Source organism: Pseudorasbora parva, chromosome 6, assembly GCF_024679245.1.
Source record: "Pseudorasbora parva isolate DD20220531a chromosome 6, ASM2467924v1, whole genome shotgun sequence".
Taxonomy (NCBI): domain Eukaryota; kingdom Metazoa; phylum Chordata; class Actinopteri; order Cypriniformes; family Gobionidae; genus Pseudorasbora; species Pseudorasbora parva.
In genome coordinates, this window is record NC_090177.1 from 51944242 (window position 1) to 51968222 (window position 23981).

At 38.4% G+C, this 23981-nt stretch overlaps 1 protein-coding gene across 1 annotated transcript in view; it reads left to right on the plus strand.

Annotated features, from left to right (window-relative positions):
• Window positions 1-23981, plus strand: part of LOC137079577 (cytolytic toxin-alpha-like) — a 146869-nt gene that overhangs the window by 110332 nt on the left and 12556 nt on the right. The window contains exons 4-5 of the mRNA XM_067447521.1: window positions 20863-20955; window positions 21118-22821. Coding sequence (XP_067303622.1) covers window positions 20863-20955; window positions 21118-22821 — 1797 coding nt within the window. The remainder of the gene's footprint in view (window positions 1-20862; window positions 20956-21117; window positions 22822-23981) is intronic.

Sequence of the window (23981 nt, forward strand, 5' to 3'; positions counted from 1 at the left end):
CACTGAAATAATAGATGGAAAAGTCCATTTACAGCCAATATAGGCAATTTACCATAGGAAATGCATGGTTTTTAAAGCTTTTTGACAGTTATAGCGCCACCTATAGTCCGATCTCTTTAAAACTTTGCAGGCTTCATCAGCATGTTATGCCACATGTACCCAACAATTTTCGTGAAGTTTTGAGTTTCCCCTTAGGATTTATAGGTTTTTGAGTGTATTTTGCCACGCCTCTTTTTTAAACGGCCCTAGTATAGCCATCCAAATGTAAAAGTTCATTTTTTTTCAATGATTATTGATCTAGAGAGTCCAGAGAATTATCCTAGACTAGTTTGGTTTCGATCTGGCAAAAAACCAGGGACTAGTTTACAAAAGTAGGTTTTTAACATAATTACAAAAATTTAATTAATGATTTGATTGACAGCAATAGTTCTAGAGGCAAAGTTGTTCAGTACGAGGAGATCTATCATATGATATGCATATTTTGTGGATGGGTGCCACACCACGTGATAACAGAGCCATAAAACTCGTTAGCACCAACTAGTGGCCGATTTCTTTCAAAATTCTTACAGACCTCTAGGACCATGAGTCAAACATGTCCACTGAGTTTCATTCCGATCGGCCTCTGTTAACCCCGTCTAATAGGTGCTCGAATTCATTGGCCGATGGCGGCCATGTTTTTTGAGATACACCAATGTCCTCATAGACTTCTATAGTACCTTGGGCCAAGACACTGCATACCAATTTTCAGGTCAATCGGACTAGTGGTCGAGTGGTTATAGCTATTTTCATGTTTTTTTCACATTATAGCGCCACCAAGTGGTCAATCGTCGCGATTTTTTTATCGAGACCAGGGAATGAGCCCATACATATGTGTACCAAGTTTGGTGAAGATATCTCATTTCATTTTTGAGTTATAGTCTTTTTAGTAAAATAGGCTCCGCCCTCAGCGTCCATTTTGATCCCCTTATCTTCCGTGAATCGAAATTTCAACTTTTTCTCAATGAATGTTCATATTCAGTCTACAGACAACATTTTGGCACTGGTTTGGTTCTGATCGGTCAAAAAACCAGGGACTAGTTCGTAAAAGTAGGTTTTCAACAAAATTCAAAATGGCGGAAAATTTTTAATGACGGAAATGAAATCGGAGATATACGTTTTGTTTGCCAAGGTCTCAGCTTTCCAATGATATAAGACACTTGAGTGTGGACCAAACGGTTTAGGAGTTATGAGCCATTTTGCGGAATTGATTGCTATAGCGCCACCTATAGGCCAATCTGGCTCATAATTTGATAACCTTTCCTCGATTTTTGTACTACCTATTGACAAAGTTTCAAGTTTCCAGCCCTTACGGTTTGGTCTGCACGATGCGTTTTTCGGCTGAATAATAATAACAATAAAAATCAGTACAAATACAATAGGTGTTCAGCACTTCGTGCTTGAACCCCTAAAAATCAGTACAATTACAATAGGGTTTCAGCACTTCGTGCTTGAACCCCTAATAATAAAAATCAGTACAATTACAATAGGGTTTCAGCACTTCGTGCTTGAACCCCTAATAATAATTAAAGCTGCGAGCAGCATTTAGCGGGGTTCAAGCCATTTAAGGTCTTTAAGCATTTGACACCTTTTGCATGAAAGGTTTTTAAGCACTGAATGAATTTGAGAGATATCAGGTGAAATGAAGTGATAAAATGGCAAAATGTGATTTTAAATATTATAATAGTGACTTTATTAAGTCCAAATATGAATTATAGAACAATATTAATAAATAGTATGACAAAATTACTATTTTACTTTGCTAACAGGATTAACATGCTGCTAGGTGGTTGCTAGGTTGTTCTTGATGGTTGTTATGGTGTTGCTTGTCAGTTGTTAGTTGTCACAGATGGTTACTATAATGTTTATAGAGTTCTTACTATGTTCTTTGCCTGATTTAACACTTTACTAATCACTGCTAGCGTGTGTAGCATGTTGCAAATGCTGTTTGCTAGCATGACAGACACACACACACACACACACACACACACTTCTGTTTTACATATGAATAAATTAAATAATGCTTATATAGATATTTGAAATAAATGATAGATAACAAATTGCTTAGTCATTGTTTTCCCCTTTAATTTCAGGTGTTATTTTATTTGTAATGTAATATTATTGTTAAAAAAAACACATCAAACTGGCAAACATTGAGAACATTTTATTTGCAATATTATTTTAATGATTTTAAAACGTCTATTTATATGCTTTGTGAGCAGAATGAACCAATGAGTGGTCTTCTGCTGCCCTCTGGTGGTTTTGTAATTGTAATTGTAAGGAATATGTAATAGGCACATTTTTCATGTTAACTCATTTAAACTTTAATTTAGTTGCAGATATATTTGAAATAAATTATTTTGACAAAATGTGATTGTAAATGTTGTAAAAGAGACTTTACATTGTCTAAATAGGAATTATAGAACATGATCAGTAAATAGTATGACAAAATGACTATATGAGCCAGCAGGTGGCAGCAGAGCACCACTCATTTTCATTTTAAATGAGCACATTTTCCAAGTTAATGCAATCAAACATGCTTTTCTCACATGCACATATTGTTGAAGATACAGATATTTGAAATAAATGATAGGTAACAACTAGCTTATTCCAGGTTTTCCCATTTTAAAACATTTTCCGGCATTATTTTTATTGTAATATAATAATTATTTGTGAAACATAAATCAAATGAACAAATTAATTGGTAACACTGACAAAATATAATTTGAAATGCTATTATAATGTTTTTTAAAGTTTATGCTCAGTGGACAGAATGAACCAATGACTGGTCCTCTGCTGGCCTCCGGTGGCAATTTTAGGTAATATGCCATATACGCATTTGCACTGTCACCTTTTTTTACTGTTATAGAGGCATCTAACGCCCGATCTCCATGAAAAGTTGCATGCTTCTTTAGAGTCACATGTTGCATTTGCCTACCTATTTTTGTGAAATTTTGATTTTTCTTTCAGGATTAATAGGCTTTTGAGCATGTTTACCACACCTATTCTCCAAATGATCCTGTTATAGCTACCTAAAGTGTAAAGTTCAACATGTTTTTGACAACTATTGATCAGGAGAGTCCAGAGAATCATACTGCTGTGGTTTGGTTCCGATCAGGCAAAAAACCAAGGACTAGTTTGCAAAACGAGGTTTTTAACATAGTTGTGAATATTTAAATAAAGATTTGATTGACAGTATTGGTTCTTGAGGCAAAGTTGTTCAGTATGAGAAGATCTATCATAATATATGCATATTATGTGGCTGTTTTAACCCCACCTGATTACAGAGATGGAAAATACCATTTATAGCCAATACAGGCAATTCACCATAGGGAATACATGGTTTTCAAAGCTTTTTAACACTTATAGCGCCACCTATACTCCGATCTCCATGAAACTTTGCATGCGTCTTCAACATGTTATGCCACATATACCCAACAATTTTCGTGAAGTTTTGAGTTTTCCCTTAGGATTTATAGGCTTTTGAGCGTATTTTGCCACGCCTCTTTTCTAAATGGCCCTGTTATAGCCATGCAAATGCAAAAAATCAATTTTTTTTTGATAATTATTAATCTAGAGAGTCCAGAGAATTATCCTATACTGGTTTGGTTCTGATTGGGCAAAAAACCAGGGACTAGTTTGCAAAAGTAGGTTTTTAACATAATTACAAAAATTTAATTAATAATTTGATTGACAGCAATGGTTCTAGAGGCAAAGTTGTTCATCATGAGGAGATCTATCAAATGATATGCATATTTCATGGATATGTGCAACACCACGTGATTTCAGAGCCATAAAACTCGTTTGCGCCAACTAGTGGCCGATTTCTTTCAAAATTCTTACAGACCTCTAGGACCATGAGTCAAACATGCCCACTGAGTTTCGTTCCATTCAACCTCCATTAACCTTGTCTAATAGGTGCTCAAAATTCATTGGTCTATGGCCGCCATGTTTTTTGAGACACACCAATGTCCTCATACACATACATGGTAGCTTGGGCCAAGACACGGCATACCAATTTTCAGGTCAATCGGACTAGCGGTCGCGTGGTTATAGCTAATTTCATGTTTTTTCCACATTATAGCGCCACCAAGTGGTCAATCTTCACATTTTTTTTATCCTGACCTCAGAATGAGCCCATACACATGCGTACCAAGTTTGGTGAAGATATCTCATTTCCTTCTTGAGTTATAGCCTCTTTAGTAAAATAGGCTCCGCCTTAAATGTACATTTCCACGCCCCTTTTCGTCCATGAGTCAAAATTTCAACTTTTTTTTGATAATTATTGATATTCAGACTAGAGAGAACATTTTGGCACTGGTTTGGTTCCGATATGTCAAAAAACCAGGAACTAGTTCGCAAAAGTAGGTTTTTGACAAAATTCAAAATGGCGGAAAAATTTTCATGACGGAAATGAAATCGGAGATATACGTTTTGTTCGCCAAGGTCTCAGCTTTCCAATGATATAAGACACTTGAGTGTGGACCAAACGGTTTAGGAGTTATGAGCCCTTTTGCGCAATTGATTGCTATAGCGCCACCTATTGGCCAATCTGGCTCATAATTTGATAACCTTTCCTCGATTTTTGGACTACCTATTGAGAAAGTTTCAAGTCTCTAGCCCTTACGGTTTGGTCTGCACGATGAGTTTTACGGCAGAATAATAATAATAATAATAATAATAATAATAAAAATCAGCACAAATACAATAGGTGTTCAGCACTTCGTGCTTGAACCCCTAAAAATCAGTACAATTACAATAGGGTTTCAGCACTTCGTGCTTGAACCCCTAATAAAAATCAGTACAATTACAATAGGGTTTCAGCACTTCGTGCTTGAACCCCTAATAAAAATCAGTACAATTACAATAGGGTTTCAGCACTTCGTGCTTGAACCCCTAATTAAAGCTGCAAGCAGCATTTAGCGGGGTTCAAGCCTTTAAGGCCTTTAAAGTACATAGGCATTAAAGACATTAAGTTTTATTTAGCAAGATTTTAAACACTAAAATAATAGATGGAAAAGTCCATTTACAGCCAATATAGGCAATTTCCCATAGGAAATGCATGGTTTTTATAGCTTTTTAACAGTTATAGCGCCACCTATAGTCCGATCTCTTTAAAACTTTGCTTGCTTCATCAGCATGTCATGATACATATACCCAACAATTTTTGTGAATTTTTGAGCTTCCCTTTTGAGTTAGCGCCAACTAGTGGCCGATTTCTTTCAGAATTCTTACAGACCTCTAGGACCATGAGTAAAACATGCCCACCTAGTTTCGTTCCGATCGACCTCTGTTAACCCCATCTAATAGGTGCTCAAACTTCATTGGCCGATGGCGGCCATGTTTTTTTAGATACGGCAATGTCCTCATAGACATACATGGGGCCTTGGACCAAGACACTGCATACCAATGTTCAGGTCAATCGGACTAGCGGTCGTGTGGTTATAGCTATTTACATGTTTTTTTCACATTTTAGCGCCACCAAGTGGCCAATCGTCGCAATATTTTTATCGTGACCAAAGAATGAGCCCATACACACATGTACCAAGTTTGGTGAAGATATCTCATTTCCTTCTTGAGTTATAGCCTTTTTAGTAAAATAGGCTCCGCCCACAACATTCTTTTTCCACCCCTTAGCAACCGTGAATCGAAATTTCAACTTTTTCTCAATGAATATTGATATTCAGACTACAGAGAACATTTTGCCACTGGTTTGGTTTCAATCGGTCAAAAAACCAGGGACTAGTTCGCAAAAGTAGTTTTTCAACAAAATTCAAAATGGCGGAAAAATTTTCATGACGGAAATGAAATCGGAGATATACGTTTTGTTCACCAAGGACTCAGCTTTCCAATGATATAAGACACTTGATTGTGGACCAAAGGGTTTAGGAGTTATGACCCATTTCGCGCTTTTGGTTGCTGTAGCGCCACCTATTGGCCAATCGGGGTCATACTTTCTGAGGTTCTCCCCAAATTGAGGACTACCTTCGGGTAAAGTTTCAAAGTTCCACGCTTTACGGTTTGGTCTGCACGATGCGTTTTAGCGGAGAATAATAATAATAATAATAATTAAAGCTGCAAGCAGCATTTAACAGGGTTCAAGCCTTTAAGGCCTTTTAAGCACATAGGCATTAAAGACATTAAGTTTTATTTAGCAGGATTTTAAACACTAAAATAATAGATGGAAAAGTCCATTTACAGCCAATATAGGCATTTTACCATAGGAAATGCATGGTTTTTAAAGCTTTTTAACAGTTATAGCACCACCTATAGTCCGATCTTTGTAAAACTTTGCATGCTTCATCAGCATGGTATGCCACATATACCCAACAATTTTCGTGAAGTTTTGAGTTTTCCCTTAGGATTTATAGGCTTTTGAGTGTATTTTGCCACGCTTTTTTTCTAATTGGCCCTGTTATAGCCATCCAAATGCAAAAGTTCAACTTTTTTTCAATGAATATTTATCTAGAGAGTCTAGAGAATTGTCCTAGACTGGTTTGGTTCCGGTCGGGCAAAAAACCAGGGACTAGTTTGCAAAAGTAGGTTTTTAGCATAATTGCAAATATTTAATTAATGATTTGATTGACAGCAATGGTTCTAGAGGCAAAGTTGTTCAGCATAAGGAGATCTATCAAATGATATGCATATTTTGCCAATGTGTGCAGCACCACGTGATTACAGCACCATAAAACTCGTTAGCGCCAACTAGTGGCCGATTTCTTTCAAAATTCTTACAGACCTCTAGGACCATGAGTCAAACATACCCACTGAGTTTCATTCCGATCGACCTCCATTAACCCTGTCTAATAGGTGCTCAAACTTCATTGGCCGGTGGCGGCCATGTTTTTTGAGATACGCCAATGTCCTCATACACATACATGGGGCCTTGGGCCAAGACACTGCATACCAATTTTCAGGTCAATCGGACTAGCAGTCGTGTGGTTATAGCTATTTTCATGTTTTTTTCACATTATAGCGCCACCAAGTGGCCAATCGTCGCGATTTTGTTATCGTGACCTCAGATTGAGCCCATACACATGTTTACCAAGTTTGGTGAAGATATCTCATTTTGTTCTTGAGTTATAGCCTTTTTAGTAAAATAGGCTCCGCCCTAAATGTACATTTCCACGCCCCTATTCATCCGTGAATCGAAATTTCAACTTTTTTTCAATGAATATTGATATTCAGACTACAGAAAACATTTTGGCACTGGTTTGGTTCTAATCGGTCAAAAAACCAGGGACTAGTTTGCAAAAGTAGGTTTTCAACAAAATTCAAAATGGTGGAAAAATTTCCCTACCGGAAATGAAATCGGAGATATACGTTTTGTTTGCCAAGGACTCAGCTTTCCAATGATATAAGACACTTGAGTGTGGACCAAACGGTTTAGGAGTTATGAGCCTTTTCACGCTTTTGGTTGCTGTAGCGCCACCTATTGGCCAATCGGGGTCATACCTCCTGAGGGTCTTCCCAGAGTGAGGACTACCATCTGACAAAGTTTCAACGCTCCAGCCCTTACGGTTTTGGCTGCACGATGCGTTTTACCGGAGAATAATAATAATAAAAATCAGTACAATTACAATAGGGTTTCAGCACTTCGTGCTTGAACCCCTAAAAATCAGTACAATTACAATAGGGTTTCAGCACTTCGTGCTTGAACCCCTAATTAAAGCTGCAAGCAGCATTTGAGCGGGGTTCAAGCATTTAAGGGCGTTTAAGCACTGAGGCATTAAAGACATTAAGTTTTATTTAGCAAGATTTTAAACACTGAAATAATAGATGGAAAAGTCCATTCACAGCCAATATAGGCAATTTACCATAGGAAATGCATGTTTTTTAAAGCTTTTTAACAGTTATAGCGCCACCTATAGTCCGATCTCTTTAAAACTTTGCATGCTTCATCAGCATGTCATGCCACATATACCCAACAATTTTCGTGAATTTTTGAGCTTCCCTTTTGGGTTAGCGCCAACTAGTGGCCGATTTCTTTCAAAATTCTTACAGACCTCTAGGACCATGAGTCAAACATGCCCACTGAGTTTCGTTCCAATCGACCTCCGTTAACCCCATCTAATAGGTGCTCAAAATTCATTGGCTGATGGCGGCCATGTTTTTTGAGATACACCAATGTCCTCATAGACTTATATAGTAACTTGGGCCAAGACACTGTATACCAATTTTCAGGTCAATCGGACTAGCGGTCGTTGTTTTTTTCACATTATAGCGCCACCAACTGGTCAAACGTCGCGATTTTTTTTATCGAGACCAAAAAATGAGCCCATATACATGTGTACCAAGTTTGGTGAAGATATCTCATTTCCTTCTTAAGTTATAGCCTTTTTAGTAAAATAGGCTCCGCCCACAACATTCTTTTTCCACCCCTTAGCAACCGTAAATCGAAATTTCAACTTTTTCTCAATGAATATTGATATTCAGACTACAGAGAACATTTTGGCACTGGTTTGGTTCCGATTGGGCAAAAAACCAGGGACTAGTTTGCAAAAGTAGGTTTTTAACATAATTGCAAATATTGAATTAATGATTTGACTGACAGCAATGGTTCTAGAGGCAAAGTTGTTCAGTATGAGGAGATCTATCACATGATATGCATATTTTGTGGATGGGTGCAACACCACGTGATTACAGAGCCATACAACACATTAGCGCCAACTAGTGGCCGATTTCTTTAAAAATCCTTACAGACCTCTAGGGCCATGAGTCAAACATGGCCATCAAGTTTTGTTCCGATCAGCCTCCGTTAACCTTGTCTTATAGGTGCTCAAATTTCATTGGCCGATAGCGGCCATATTTTTTGAGATACGCCGATGTTCTCATAGACATACATGGGGCCTTGGACCAAGACACTGCTTTCCCATTTTCAAGTCAATAAGACTAACGGTCAGGTGGTTATACCCCTTTTTATGTTTTTTTCATGTTATAGCGCCACCATGTGGCCAATCGTCGCGATATTTGTATCGTGACCAAGGACTGAGCCCATAAATATATGTACCAAGTTTGGTGATGATATCTCATTTCCTTCTTGAGTTATAGCCTTATTAGTAAAATAGGCTCCGCCCTGAACATCCATTTTGACGCCCTTTAGCAAACATGAATCGAAATTTCAACTTTTTTTCAATGAATATTGATATTCAGTCTCCAGAGAACATTTCTGCACTGGTTTGGTTCCGATTGGTCAAAAAACCAGGGACTAGTTCGCAAAAGTAGATTTTCGACAAAATTCAAAATGGCGGACAAATTTTCATGACGGAAATGAAATCGGAGATATACGTTTTGTTCGTCATGGTCTCAGCTTTCCAATGATATAAGACACTTGACCCTTAGGACTAACGGTTTAGGAGTTATGAGCCCTTTCGCGCTTTTGGTTGCTATAGCGCCACCTATGGGCCAATCTGGCTCATAATTTGATAACCTCTCCTCGATTTTTGGACTACCTGTTGACAAAGTTTGAAGTCTCTAGCATTTACGGTTTGGTCTGCACGATCGCTTTTACGGCAGAAGAATAATCATAATAATAATAATAATTAAAGCTGCAAGCAGCATTTAGCGGGGTTCAAGCTTTTAAGGCCTTTTAAGCACATAGGCATTAAAGACATTAAGTTTTATTTAGCAAGATTTTAAACACTGAAATAATAGATGGAAAAGTCCATTTACAGCCAATATAGGCAATTTACCATAGGAAATGCATGGTTTTTAAAGCTTTTTGACAGTTATAGCGCCACCTATAGTCCGATCTCGTTAAAACTTTGCATGCTTCATCAGCATGTTATGCCACATGTACCCAACAATTTTCGTGAAGTTTTGAGTTTCCCCTTAGGATTTATAGGTTTTTGAGTGTATTTTGCCACGCCTCTTTTTTAAACGGCCCTAGTATAGCCATACAAATGTAAAAGTTCAATTTTTTTCCAATGATTATTGATCTAGAGAGTCCAGAGAATTATCCTAGACTAGTTTGGTTTCGATCGGGCAAAAAACCAGGGACTAGTTTGCAAAAGTAGGTTTTTAACATAATTACGAAAATTTAATTAATGATTTGATTGACAGCAACAGTTCTAGAGGCAAAGTTGTTCAGTATGAGGAGATCTATCATATGATATGCATATTTTGTGGATGGGTGCTACACCACGTGATAACAGAGCCATAAAACTCGTTAGCACCAACTAGTGGCCGATTTCTTTCAAAATTCTTACAGACCTCTAGGACCATGAGTCAAACATGTCCACTGAGTTTCATTCCGATCGGCCTCTGTTAACCCCGTCTAATAGGTGCTCGAATTCATTGGCCGATGGCGGCCATATTTTTTGAGATACACCAATGTCCTCATAGACTTATATAGTAACTTGGGCCAAGACACTGCATACCAATTTTCAGGTCAATCGGACTAGTGGTCGTGTGGTTATAGCTATTTTCATGTTTTTTTCACATTATAGCGCCACCAAGTGGTCAATCGTCGCGATTTTTTTACCGAGACCAGAAAATGAGCCCATACACATGTGGACCAAGTTTGGTGAAGATATCTCATTTCATTTTTGAGTTATAGTCTTTTTAGTAAAATAGGCTCCGCCCTCAGCGTCCATTTTGATCCCCTTATCTTCCGTGAATCGAAATTTCAACTTTTTGTCAATGAATGTACATATTCAGACTACAGACAACATTTTGGCACTGGTTTGGTTCTGATCGGTCAAAAAACCAGGGACTAGTTCGTAAAAGTAGGTTTTCAACAAAATTCAAAATGGCGGAAAATTTTTAATGACGGAAATGAAATCGGAGATATACGTTTTATTTGCCAAGGTCTCAGCTTTCCAATGATATAAGACACTTGAGTGTGGACCAAACGGTTTAGGAGTTATTAGCCATTTTGCGCAATTGATTGCTATAGCGCCACCTATAGGCCAATCTGGCTCATAATTTGATAACCTTTCCTCGATTTTTGTACTACCTATTGACAAAGTTTCAAGTTTCCAGCTCTTACGGTTTGGTCTGCACGATGCGTTTTTCGGCTGAATAATAATAATAATAACAAGACACTGCATACCAATTTTCAGGTCAATCGGACTAGCGGTCATGTGGTTATAGCTATTTTCATGTTTTTTTTCACATTATAGCGCCACCAAGTGGTCAATCGTCACGATTTTTTTATCGAGACCAAAGAATGAGCCCATACACACATGTACCAAGTTTGGTGAAGATATCTCATTTCATTTTTGAGTTATAGTCTTTTTAGTAAAATAGGCTCCGCCCTGAGCGTCCATTTTGATCCCCTTATCTTTCGTGAATCGAAATTTTAACTTTTTCTCAATGAATGTTGATATACAGACTACAGGCAACATTTTGGCACTGGTTTGGTTCCGATCGGTCTAAAAACCAGGGACTAGTTCGTAAAAGTAGGTTTTCAACAAAATTCAAAATGGCGGAAAATTTTTAATGACGGAAATAAAATCGGAGATATACGTTTTGTTCGCCAAGGTCTCAGCTTTCCAATGATATAAGACACTTGAGAGTGGACCAAACGGTTTAGGAGTTATGAGCCATTTTGCGCAATTGATTGCTATAGCGCCACCTATGGGCCAATCTGGCTCATAATTTGATAACCTTTCCTCGATTTTTGTACTACCTATTGACAAAGTTTCAAGTTTCCAGCCCTTACGGTTTGGTCTGCACGATGCGTTTTTCGGCTGAATAATAATAATAATAATAATAATTAAAGCTGCGAGCAGCATTTAGCGGGGTTCAAGCCATTTAAGGTCTTTAAGCATTTGACACCTTTTGCATGAAAGGCTTTTAAGCACTGAAGGAATTTGAGAGATATCAGGTGAAATGAAGTGATAAACTGACAAAATGTGATTTTAAATATTATAATAGTGACTTTATAAAGTCTAAATATGAATTGATCAGGAGAGTGCAGAGAATCATACTGCTGTGGTTTGGTTCCTATCAGGCAAAAAACCTAGGACTAGTTTGCAAAACGAGGTTTTTAACATAATTGTGAATATTTAAATAAAGATTTGATTGACAGTATTGGTTATAGAGGCAAAGTTGTTCAGTATGAGAAGATCTATCATAATATATGCGATTACAGAGATGGAAAATACAATTTACAAGCAATTCACCAGAGGGAATACATGGTTTTCAAAGCTTTTTAACACTTATAGCGCCCCCTATACTCCGATCTCCATAAAACTTTGCATGTGTCTTCAACATGTTATGCCACATATACCCAACAATTTTCGTGAAGTTTTGAGTTTCCCCTTAGGATTTATAGGCTTTTGAGTGTATTTTGCCACACCTCTTTTCTAAATGGCTCTGTTATAGCCATCCAAATGCAAGAAATCAACTTTTTTTTGATAATTATTGATCTAGAGAGTCCAGAGAATTGTCCTAGACTGGTTTGGTTCTGATTGGGCAAAAAACCAGGGACTAGTTCGCAAAAGTAGGTTTTTAACATTATTGCAAATATTTAACTAACGATTTAATTGCCAAAAATGGTTCTAGAGGCAAAGTTGTTCAGCATGAGGAGATCTATCATATGATATGCATATTTTGCCGATGTGTGCAACACCACGTGATTGCAGAGCCATAAAACTCGTTAGCGCCAACTAGTGGCCGATTTCTTTCAAAATTCTTACAGACCTCTAGGACCATGAGTCAAACATGCCCACTGAGTTTCGTTTCGATCTACCTCCGTTAACCCTGTCTAATAGGTGCTCAAATTTCATTGGCCGATGGCGGCCATGTTTTTTAAGATACGCCAATGTTCTCATAGACAGACATGGTACCTTGGGCCAAGACACCGCTTACCAATTTTCAAGTCAATCGGACTAGCGGTCGCGTGGTTATAGCCCTTTTTGTGTTTTTTCCATGTTATAGCGCCACCAAGTGGCCAATCGTCGCGATTTTTTTATCGTGACCAAAGACTGAGCCCATAAACATGTGTACCAAGTTTGGTGAATATATCTCATTTCTTGCTGGAGTTATAGCCTCTTTAGTAAAATAGGCTCCGCCTTAAATGTACATTTCCACGCCCCTTTTCGTTCATGATTCAAAATTTCAACTTTTTTTTGATAATTATTGATATTCAGACTAGACAGAACATTTTGGCACTGGTTTGGTTCCAATATGTCAAAAAACCAGGGACTAGTTCGCAAAAGTAGGTTTTTGACAAAATTCAAAATGGCGGAAAAATTTTCATGACGGAAATGAAATCGGAGATATACGTTTTGTTCGCCAAGGTCTCAGCTTTCCAATGATATAAGACACTTGAGTGTGGACCAAACGGTTTAGGAGTTATGAGCCCTTTTGCGCAATTGATTGCTATAGCGCCACCTATTGGCCAATCTGGCTCATAATTTGATAACCTTTCCTCGATTTTTGGACTACCTATTGACAAAGTTTCAAGTCTCTAGCCCTTACGGTTTGGTCTGCACGATGAGTTTTACGGCAGAATAATAATAATAATAATAATAATTAAAGCTGCGAGCAGCATTTAGCGGGGTTCAAGCCATTTAAGGTCTTTAAGCATTTGACACCTTTTGCATGAAAGGTTTTTAAGCACTGAATGAATTTGAGAGATATCAGGTGAAATGAAGTGATAAAATGGCAAAATGTGATTTTAAATATTATAATAGTGACTTTATTAAGTCCAAATATGAATTATAGAACAATATTAATAAATAGTATGACAAAATTACTATTTTACTTTGCTAACAGGATTAACATGCTGCTAGGTGGTTGCTAGGTTGTTCTTGATGGTTGTTATGGTGTTGCTTGTCAGTTGTTAGTTGTCACAGATGGTTACTATAATGTTTATAGAGTTCTTACTATGTTCTTTGCCTGATTTAACACTTTACTAATCACTGCTAGCGTGTGTAGCATGTTGCAAATGCTGTTTGCTAGCATGACAGACACACACACACACACACACACACACACACATGTTTGTTTTTGTGAATTGTGGGGACATTCCATAGGCGTAATGGTTTTTATACTGTACAAACCGTACTTTCTATCCCCTTACACTGCCCCTAAACCTAAACCTACCCATCACAGGAAACATTCTGCATTTTTACTTTTTCAAAAAAACTCATCCTGTGTGATTTATAAGCATTTTGAAAAGTGGGGACATGGGGTAATGTCCTGATATGTCACCATTTTCTGTAATACCTATGTCATACACATGTTATTATACACATTTTTGTCCTGATATGTCACAAAAACAAGCACACACACACACACACACACACACACACACACACACACTTCTGTTTTACATATGAATAAATTAAATAATGCTTATATAGATATTTGAAATAAATGATAGATAACAAATTGCTTAGTCATTGTTTTCCCCTTTAATTTCAGGTGTTATTTTATTTGTAATGTAATATTATTGTTAAAAAAAACACATCAAACTGGCAAACATTGAGAACATTTTATTTGCAATATTATTTTAATGATTTTAAAACGTTTATTTATATGCTTTGTGAGCAGAATGAACCAATGAGTGGTCTTCTGCTGCCCTCTGGTGGTTTTGTAATTGTAATTGTAAGGAATATGTAATAGGCACATTTTTCATGTTAACTCATTTAAACTTTAATTTAGTTGCAGATATATTTGAAATAAATTATTTTGACAAAATGTGATTGTAAATGTTGTAAAAGTGACTTTACATTGTCTAAATAGGAATTATAGAACATGATCAGTAAATAGTATGACAAAATGACTATATGAGCCAGCAGGTGGCAGCAGAGCACCACTCATTTTCATTTTAAATGAGCACATTTTCCAAGTTAATGCAATCAAACATGCTTTTCTCACATGCACATATTGTTGAAGATACAGATATTTGAAATAAATGATAGGTAACAACTAGCTTATTCCAGGTTTTCCCATTTTAAAACATTTTCCGGCATTATTTTTATTGTAATATAATAATTATTTGTGAAACATAAATCAAATGAGCAAATTAATTGGTAACACTGACAAAATATAATTTGAAATGCTATTATAATGTTTTTTAAAGTTTATGCTCAGTGGACAGAATGAACCAATGACTGGTCCTCTGCTGGCCTCCGGTGGCAATTTTAGGTAATATGCCATATACGCATTTGCACTGTCACCTTTTTTACTGTTATAGAGGCATCTAACGCCCGATCTCCATGAAAAGTTGCATGCTTCTTTAGAGTCACATGTTGCATTTGCCTACCTATTTTTGTGAAATTTTGATTTTTCTTTCAGGATTAATAGGCTTTTGAGCATGTTTTACCACACCTATTCTCCAAATGATCCTTTTATAGCTACCTAAAGTGTAAAGTTCAACATGTTTTTGACAACTATTGATCAGGAGAGTCCAGAGAATCATACTGCTGTGGTTTGGTTCCGATCAGGCAAAAAACCAAGGACTAGTTTGCAAAACGAGGTTTTTAACATAGTTGTGAATATTTAAATAAAGATTTGATTGACAGTATTGGTTCTTGAGGCAAAGTTGTTCAGTATGAGAACATCTATCATAATATATGCATATTATGTGGCTGTTTTAACCCCACCTGATTACAGAGATGGAAAATACCATTTATAGCCAATACAGGCAATTCACCATAGGGAATACATGGTTTTCAAAGCTTTTTAACACTTATAGCGCCACCTATACTCCGATCTCCATGAAACTTTGCATGCGTCTTCAACATGTTATGCCACATATACCCAACAATTTTCGTGAAGTTTTGAGTTTTCCCTTAGGATTTATAGGCTTTTGAGCGTATTTTGCCACGCCTCTTTTCTAAATGGCCCTGTTATAGCCATGCAAATGCAAAAAATCAACTTTTTTTTGATAATTATTAATCTAGAGAGTCCAGAGAATTATCCTAGACTGGTTTGGTTCTGATTGGGCAAAAAACCAGGGACTTCGTGCTTGAACCCCTAATAACAGAGGCGTAAAAGGGCCTAAAAAGGCTTATAAAAAAAAAACTATAGGGTCTCAGCGCCTGATTTTTGAGCTGCTGGTTACAAAAACTTTATCAAGCGTTCTGACATGGCCGGCAGAGAGGAACACGGTAGATTTTTGCATTTTCAGCTCATTTATCTTGGAAATGATTTTTATTTTTTATTTAAATTTTTTCCCTTTTAAACTGTAATACCTCTACCGACGGCCCGATCTCCATAAAAGTTTGCACGCTGCTTTACAATAATAGGGTGCACATGCTCAGCTAATTTGGTGAAGTTCTGCGCAGAACAGACATTTTTTAGTCATTTAAATGTCATTTTGCATAGGATAATGTAGTTGACCTTTCTACCAGTTAAAGCGCCACCAAGAGGCCAGTTGCCACGTCCTTTTTCGGGTGACCACAGAATGAGCTCTTACATAGTTGTGCTGAGGCTGGTGAAAATATCTCGTTCCGTTGACGAGCTATAGCCAATTAAGTCAAAAGGGGCTCCTCCCACCTCAAACTTGGCGGCCCTTAGGAACCCTGAACCCAAATTTCCACTTTTTTTCAATGATTATTGACATTCAGACTCCAGAGAATCTGCCTGCACTGGTTTGGTCCCGGTTTGGCCAAAAACCAGGGACTAGTTCGCAAAAGTAGGTTTTTGGAAAAAGCCAAAATAGCCGGACATTTTCCCAGGTCACGAGCCAATCCGAGGCATGCGTCTGATCCGTCTCGAGCCAAGGATTCCAAGGATATAAGGCACTTGAGGCTACGGCCAACGGTCTAGGAGTTATGAGCAGTTTTGCGCAATTGATCGCTATAGCGCCACCTATGGGCCAATCTGGCGCATAATTTGATAACCTCTCCTCGATTTTTGTACTACCTATTGGGCAAGTTTCAGGTCTCTAGCCCTTATGGTTTGGTCTGCACGATGCGTTTTACGGCAGAATAATAAACCGGCACAAATACAATAGGTTTTCAAGCACTTCGTGCTTGAACCCCTAAAAATCAATACAATTACAATAGGGTTTCAGCACTTCGTGCTTGAACCCCTAATAAAAATCGGTACAATTACAATAGGGTTTCAGCATTTCATGCTTGAACCCCTAATAAAAATCAGTACAATTACAATAGGGTTTCAGCACTTCGTGCTTGAACCCCTAATAAAAATCAGTACAATTACAATAGGGTTTCAGCACTTCGTGCTTGAACCCCTAACCAGCACAAATACAATAGGTGTTCAGCACTTCGTGCTTGAACCCCTAATAATAAAAATCAGTACAAATACAATAGGTGTTCAGCACTTATGTGCTTGAACCCCTAATAATAAAAATCAATACAATTACAATAGGGTTTCAGCACTTCGTGCTTGAACCCCTAATAATAATAAAAATCAATACAATTACAATAGGTGTTCAGCATTTCATGCTTGAACCCCTAATAATAATAATAAAAATCAATACAATTACAATAGGGTTTCAGCACTTCAGGCTTGAACCCCTAATAAAAAGGGCATAAAAAGAGCCTTAAAAGGCCTATAAAAAAACAACGATAGGGTCTGAGAACTTGATTTTCGGGCTGCTGGTTACAAAAACTTTATCAAGCGTTTTGCCATGCCCATCCGGGGGGAAAAATGTCGATTTTCATATTTTCAGCTCATTTATCATGCGAATGTGGTGCTTTTTTTAACCTTTAAAACTGTAAAACCTCTACCGATGGCCCGATCTCCGTAAAAGTTTGCACGCTTCTTTGGGATAATATGGCGCACGTCCTCAGCCGATTTGGTGAAGTTTTGCGCAGAGCAGACCCTTTTTCTGTCATTTGAAGGTCGTTTTGCACAGAATAATATGAAGCATTTTTCCCCTTTATAAGAGTTGAAGCACCATTAAAGTCTGCCAGCTTCTTTAGCATCACGTGACGCATGCGCACGCTTCATTTGGTGACGCTGTATGCAAATCAGGCAGGAAGAAGGCCGCTTTCAGCCATTGAATGGGATTTTCCATAGAAATGCATCATTTTGACAGCTTTTTAGTTGCTATAGCGCCACCGAGTGGCGGTCCGCCATGTCCTTTTTCACGCAGCCACAGAGTGAGCTCTTAAATAGGCGTGCTGAGTTTGGTGACAATATCTCGTTCCGTTGACGAGTAATAGCCAATTGAGTAAAAGGGGCCCCTCCCACCTCAAACGTTTTGGCGGCCCTTAGGGACCGTGAACCCAAATTTGCACTTTTTTTTAATAATTATTGACATTCAGACTCCAGAGAATCTGGCTGCGCTGGTTTGGTTCCGGTCGGGCCAAAAACCAGGGACTAGTTCGCAAAAGTAGGTTTTTGGAAAATGCCAAAATTCCCGAAATTTTTCCCAGGGTGACGAGGCAATCCGAGGCATGCGTTTTGTCCGTCCCGAGCCAAGGATTCCAACGATATAAGACACTTGAGCCCACGCCTAACGGTTAAGGAGTTATGAGCCGTTTCGTACTTTTGCTCGCTGTAGCGCCCCCGTCAGGCCGATCGGGGCGTGCCTCGGTGGCGTAGGTAGTCGGTGTGAGTACCACCAGCCCTGAAAGTTTCAAGTCTCTGCGACTTACGGTTTGGTCTGCCCGATCAGTTTTAAATGGAGAATGATGCATCATGGGAAAATTAACAATAACAATAGGGTTTCAGCCCTTCAGGCTTGAACCCCTAAAAATAATGCCTGACCCCAAATGACTGACCAGTATATTGTTGTTACAAAAGATTTCTATTTTAAAAACATTTGCTTCTTTTATTTTTTTATTTTTATTTTTTTACTTTTTATTAAACAAAGTATTATAAAAAGGTATCAGAGGTTATGAACATATATTAGTGATCCGCTCTGTGTCCAGCACTCCTAATGAATCCTCATCTGAGAATGATTTCTGAAGGATCATGATCACTGAAGACTGGAGGAACCATCCTGAACATTCAGCTCTGATCACACAAATAAATCAGCATTTAAAGGAGAATGCACTGAAAAACTTATAGTTTAAATTGGAATAATATATCACAATATTACATTTGTTTCTGTATTTCTGATCAGATAAATGCAGGCTTGATGAGCAGAAGAAACTTCTTTCAAAAACATTACAGATAGTAATGTGTCCAAACGTTTGGCCTGTGCTGTTGTAACAACTATGACTTATGAGTTTAATGTCTCGGGGAATAATTAACTCAAAAGGGATTTAATATTCAATATTCATGAATTTATGAATATGATTTGCTAGTCGTTCATTACGTATTAAAGTTTCCCGATAGGGAAAATTGTTTAATTAAATACAAGTAACCCTTTATGGAATTGCTTGAAATTATCCTACTAAGTTTGTCCTGCAAATTAGTTATAGACTTTTCAAATCAATTCTCAATAAGGGATTACTGCTTTACGAGCGCATAAGAAACATTAACTTTACTGATCAGGATAAGTTCAATATTTCAAATGGTCATACAGTTTACTTTACTAACATAGTAGCATAAGCAGTTAGGTAACGTTTAGATCGCAAGTTTCATTGACTTTGTGTATGTGGGAGAACAACAGATTCAACTCATTAAATGTCTTTTGAAGGTTTAATAAACACAGACTAAAAATAACACTACGATTCACACAGAAAGTACACACTAAATATGCATCAAGAGAGAGTAGAAATATAGATAGTAAACGAAAGAATACATAAAAGAGAATAATGAATAGACTGAAGTTAGAGAGAGATAAAAGAGAGAGAGAGAGAGAGAGAGAGAGAGAGACAAAGAGAGAGGGAGAGAGAGAGAGAGACAAAGAGAGTGGGGGAGGGTAAGAAGCAGCTTTCCTTCAGTTCATCACATACGACCTTCACGGAGTTAACTTATCCCAACGGGAAAATAACACACCCTCTTTACAGCAGTTTGAATTTATAAGAAGAAGAATACTTGCATTCTTTTTGGTTTCGTTTTGGCTTCTCGCTTGTGTGTGTGTGTATTTCTGCGTGTCCGGCGGTCCTTTCCGAGGTCGGGAGGGAACGGCTGGTTGCTTTTAGGGATGCTCCGTGTTCTTGAAGATCGGATTGTAGAAGAGAAGATCTTTGGAAGAGATGAGGCCTGCTTGGAGGGCCTGCATTGGTGGCATGGCTTACGTGCCAGCCAGCCCCCCCCCCCCCCCCCCCCCCCCGTGGGTGTTGGCTCCCACAGGAGAGAGTTGGAGAAGTAAGAGCAAGAGATTTTCGGAGAAGAGCAGAGAAGAGAAGATTGTCTCCACTGGTCTTTTATGGTCTGGGCGTAGTCCCACCCTCCAGGGTTAGACTTAACCAATGAGATTGTTGGGATTTCCAGGCGGGAAATTCCTCAGCAGATTTATGGCTCTTTGTTTGAAAGTTCGACTCAGTGGGTCTCTGAGTCTTCATACTATAATTAATGCAACAAACACACACTGTATTTTCTGAATAAGTGATATACATGGAAGTGTAAGTCGTGAAGTGAGCATTAATTTGATAGGAGACATGACATATATGAGGTTATCTGAACTAGTACTTTGTTAAGACAAAGATAAAAAAGATGCAAAATACCATACAGAAGAAACATTTTACAAGACAGTTATGTGTTTACATATAATGTCCTGGGGTGCATGTTCATCTATAGATGGTTTGTCTATAATTTGAGGTAAAAGCGTGTCTTAAACTCTTTGTGTCTGAAACTTCATGTGGCCAAATTCTTTTGAGCCATAAAACATCTTATCAGATGGTTTCCAGGGTAATGAAGAATCCTTCTCTGTTGGGTTGGGGGAAGGTCTGACACTCAGCACAACTTTCAAAACATATTTGTTAAATGTAACTGGCGATTGTGTGTTTGATTCACCTGAGTCGCTACACTGTAAATATATATGACCTTTGTTATTTACTGCAGCCTTGACATCAGAGCCCATTGAAGTGGCAGCTCTGGGAAGACCTCTGTATCCTGGTATGCTGTATGACTGCCGCAAGGATACCTTCATTCCAGGTGCTTTACCAACCTGAAATAAAATAATATAAAGTGTATTTTCCCCTCTACACCAAATGTTGGATCGCTAGTACTTGTGTAACCACACAATAAAACCTGCACCTTTCTTCAACAGTGCATTGCGCCCTCATACAGGACTGTTAAAGTCATTTCTCATTTCAGGTGTTACTCTGTGGGATAAGAATTCACTGAGTAAAGATTTGGACTCCCGTCCACAGCCCATGACAGATGTGAAGTTCAGTAGCTCTGACTCTCTCTCTAGTAAGGCCAGTCTCCTGGATGTAAGTGCTTCCCTGAAGGCCAGCTTCTTAGGAGGGCTGGTGGAGGTGGAAGGATCTGCCAAGTTTCTGCGAGACACCAAATCCTCAAACCAGCAGTCCAGAGTGACAATGTATTACAGTGAAACCACCAGATTTGATCAGCTCACTATGAGGCATCTGGGCCAGATCACCTACCCTCAAGTATTTGATCAGAAAACTGCAACTCATGTGGTCACGGCTGTACTGTACGGAGCTCAGGCCTTCATGGTGTTTGATCGGAGATTTTCAGAAGAGGAAAACAAGCAGGAGATTGAGGGAAAACTGAATATCATGGTCAGGAACATACCTCAGTTCTCTATTGAGGGAGAAGGAACTCTAAAAATGACAGATGGTGATAAGAAAATGGCTGAGAGCATTGGTTGCACATTTCATGGTGACTTACGCCTTGATCAGAACCCCACCACTTTCGTGGAGGCCCTAGATGTGTACAAGAAACTCCCTGATCACCTGAAGCAGAATCCAGAGAACGCAGTTCCAATCAAAGTCTGGCTCTATCCTCTTTCTCTACTAGATTCAAAAGCTGCTCAGATGGAGAGAGAAATCACCACACGTCTGGTTACCAACATTGAAGATATAATGGAGGGGCTGGGAGAAGTAGAGAGAACATACAACGACCTGTCCAGAAAAACACTGGTGAATGTTTTCAGTGACATCAAAGAGAGGCTGCAGTCATTTCAGAGCTCATTCAGCATTTACAAAAATGTGCTCATGAAAGCAGTGGCCAGGGTCTTGCCTGCTATACGAGAAAGAGAGATGGAGGAGAAGTCGCTAGAAGACATTCGGAAGATCCACTACAGCTCCCCTTTTAAAGCCGACAGGCTTAACCAGTGGTTAGGTAGTGTAAAGTCTGAACTTAACCTCTTGAGTTCTCACACCAAGATGCTGGAGGGAATCAAAATTGAAGACTCAGATCGTCTCAACACCATCCTCTTTAATCTTGATATTGATGTTGTGGTGTGCTTGACCTTCACATCGCTGAAGTATGAAGACCCGTATCTTTCAACCCTGACAAAGTTTCTGAAATCTGACAAGTTTAAAGAGCTAGATGGGGAACACAACATGGTTTCTGTGGCATCTGTCAGAAAGTGGTTCAATGATCATGCTGTCATCTCAAAGATGAGAGAGACCTTCTCTCTTTTCAGAAGTTTTTCGGAGGCTAATAAAAATGAAAAGAGATACAGATTCATTATATCTGCTATCTCCGATTCTTCCAGTCCAGGCTCCTCCATCCGTCTGTATGAAAAAGGGCAGCTGACAGACACTCAGTTCCAGCCCGTGTCGAAGCCTCCGCCACCAGAAGTGAAGGATGTCCTGAAGCGCAGTGTGTCCCTGAAACTGCAGAAGTCCCCAACTGGAGAAACTGTGAAGTACAAAGTGGAGTACCGGCAGCTGAATGAGGAACAGTGGCATGCCATAAACACACCTGATGAAGTCTTTACTCTGACTGGATTGGAGTTTGGAAGGCAGTACATGATCCGCTACAGGATAGTGGGTAAAGTGGGAGTGAGTGAAGCCAGCGACACTATCGGCCCCATAACGACTCCAGGTAAGAGTCATATGCACATTTCTTTGCATTATTCTTTATCTTTAAAAATAATTAAAATGTGCTTGCTTTTGCAGTGACAACCATATTTACTGCACAGGTTATGCTATTATTAATAATTATAGGGTAAAATCTTAATGTAACAGGTTGTAAAGCGTTTGCCAATTGACAGTATATAAGAACGTATTATTTACTTCATTCATGTTGTCACAAATAGTCCTTAAAGACACAGAGTATATTATGTATTTGATGTCAATCTGTACTACTGTGGAGATCATGGGCAGATGTAACAAACGCACATTTCTCTGTATGAAAACCAAAAGGACAGTGGAAATATAGCTAACATAAAATAAATGGCTCATAAAAAAAACAATACACACAGCATTTCTGCAGAAAGACCTCAGTCTTCTCTGAAAACAAAATTATTAATATAAATAATATTTTTAACAAATGCAAATCTCATGATTTATATTCTTTAATACTAATCATTATTAACTATTCATAATAAATGCAAAGCATATTGAAGTTTATTGTGAATCTATGAAATAAGGTATGAAAAGAAGTTAAAGATTCAATGATAAAAAGAGAAAGACATGAACAGATTCAATATATTTATAATAATAAATATACTGCATCATGACAGCAATATTACAGACACGACAACTCTCTCACCGTGTAGTGAACGGAGTACAATTCTAGCAGTTCCAGTTGTTACCACCAGGGGGTGTGTATGCTTGAGCTGCCACTTTATATACACTCATTCTTAGTTTCTTTATCATAGGCTGTGTCCTAAATCACCCCTTATACCCTTAAATGTGCACTATTTGAAGGAACATCCATTTGTAGTGGTGCCCGAAACCATAGTGGACGTTTTTGAGTGCACTCATTCAATCCCACAATGCACTGTAATAACGAGTGTACAGTAGATGTCCGCACAATGGCTGGAGAAGAGGCTTGTTCCGATCGGTGTATGACATCAAAGCACCGCAAGAGTGTTTCCAGAGCAAACGACTTCTTATGCTTTTAAAATCGCTCACTCTCAACCTGTGCTCTCAACGCACTGTGAGAGTCGCGCACTCAATGAATTAACTCAACACTGTCCTATTCACCCCATATACCCTCATTCCCCATTACTGCACTAGTCTACTTAAAGGAGTGAATGA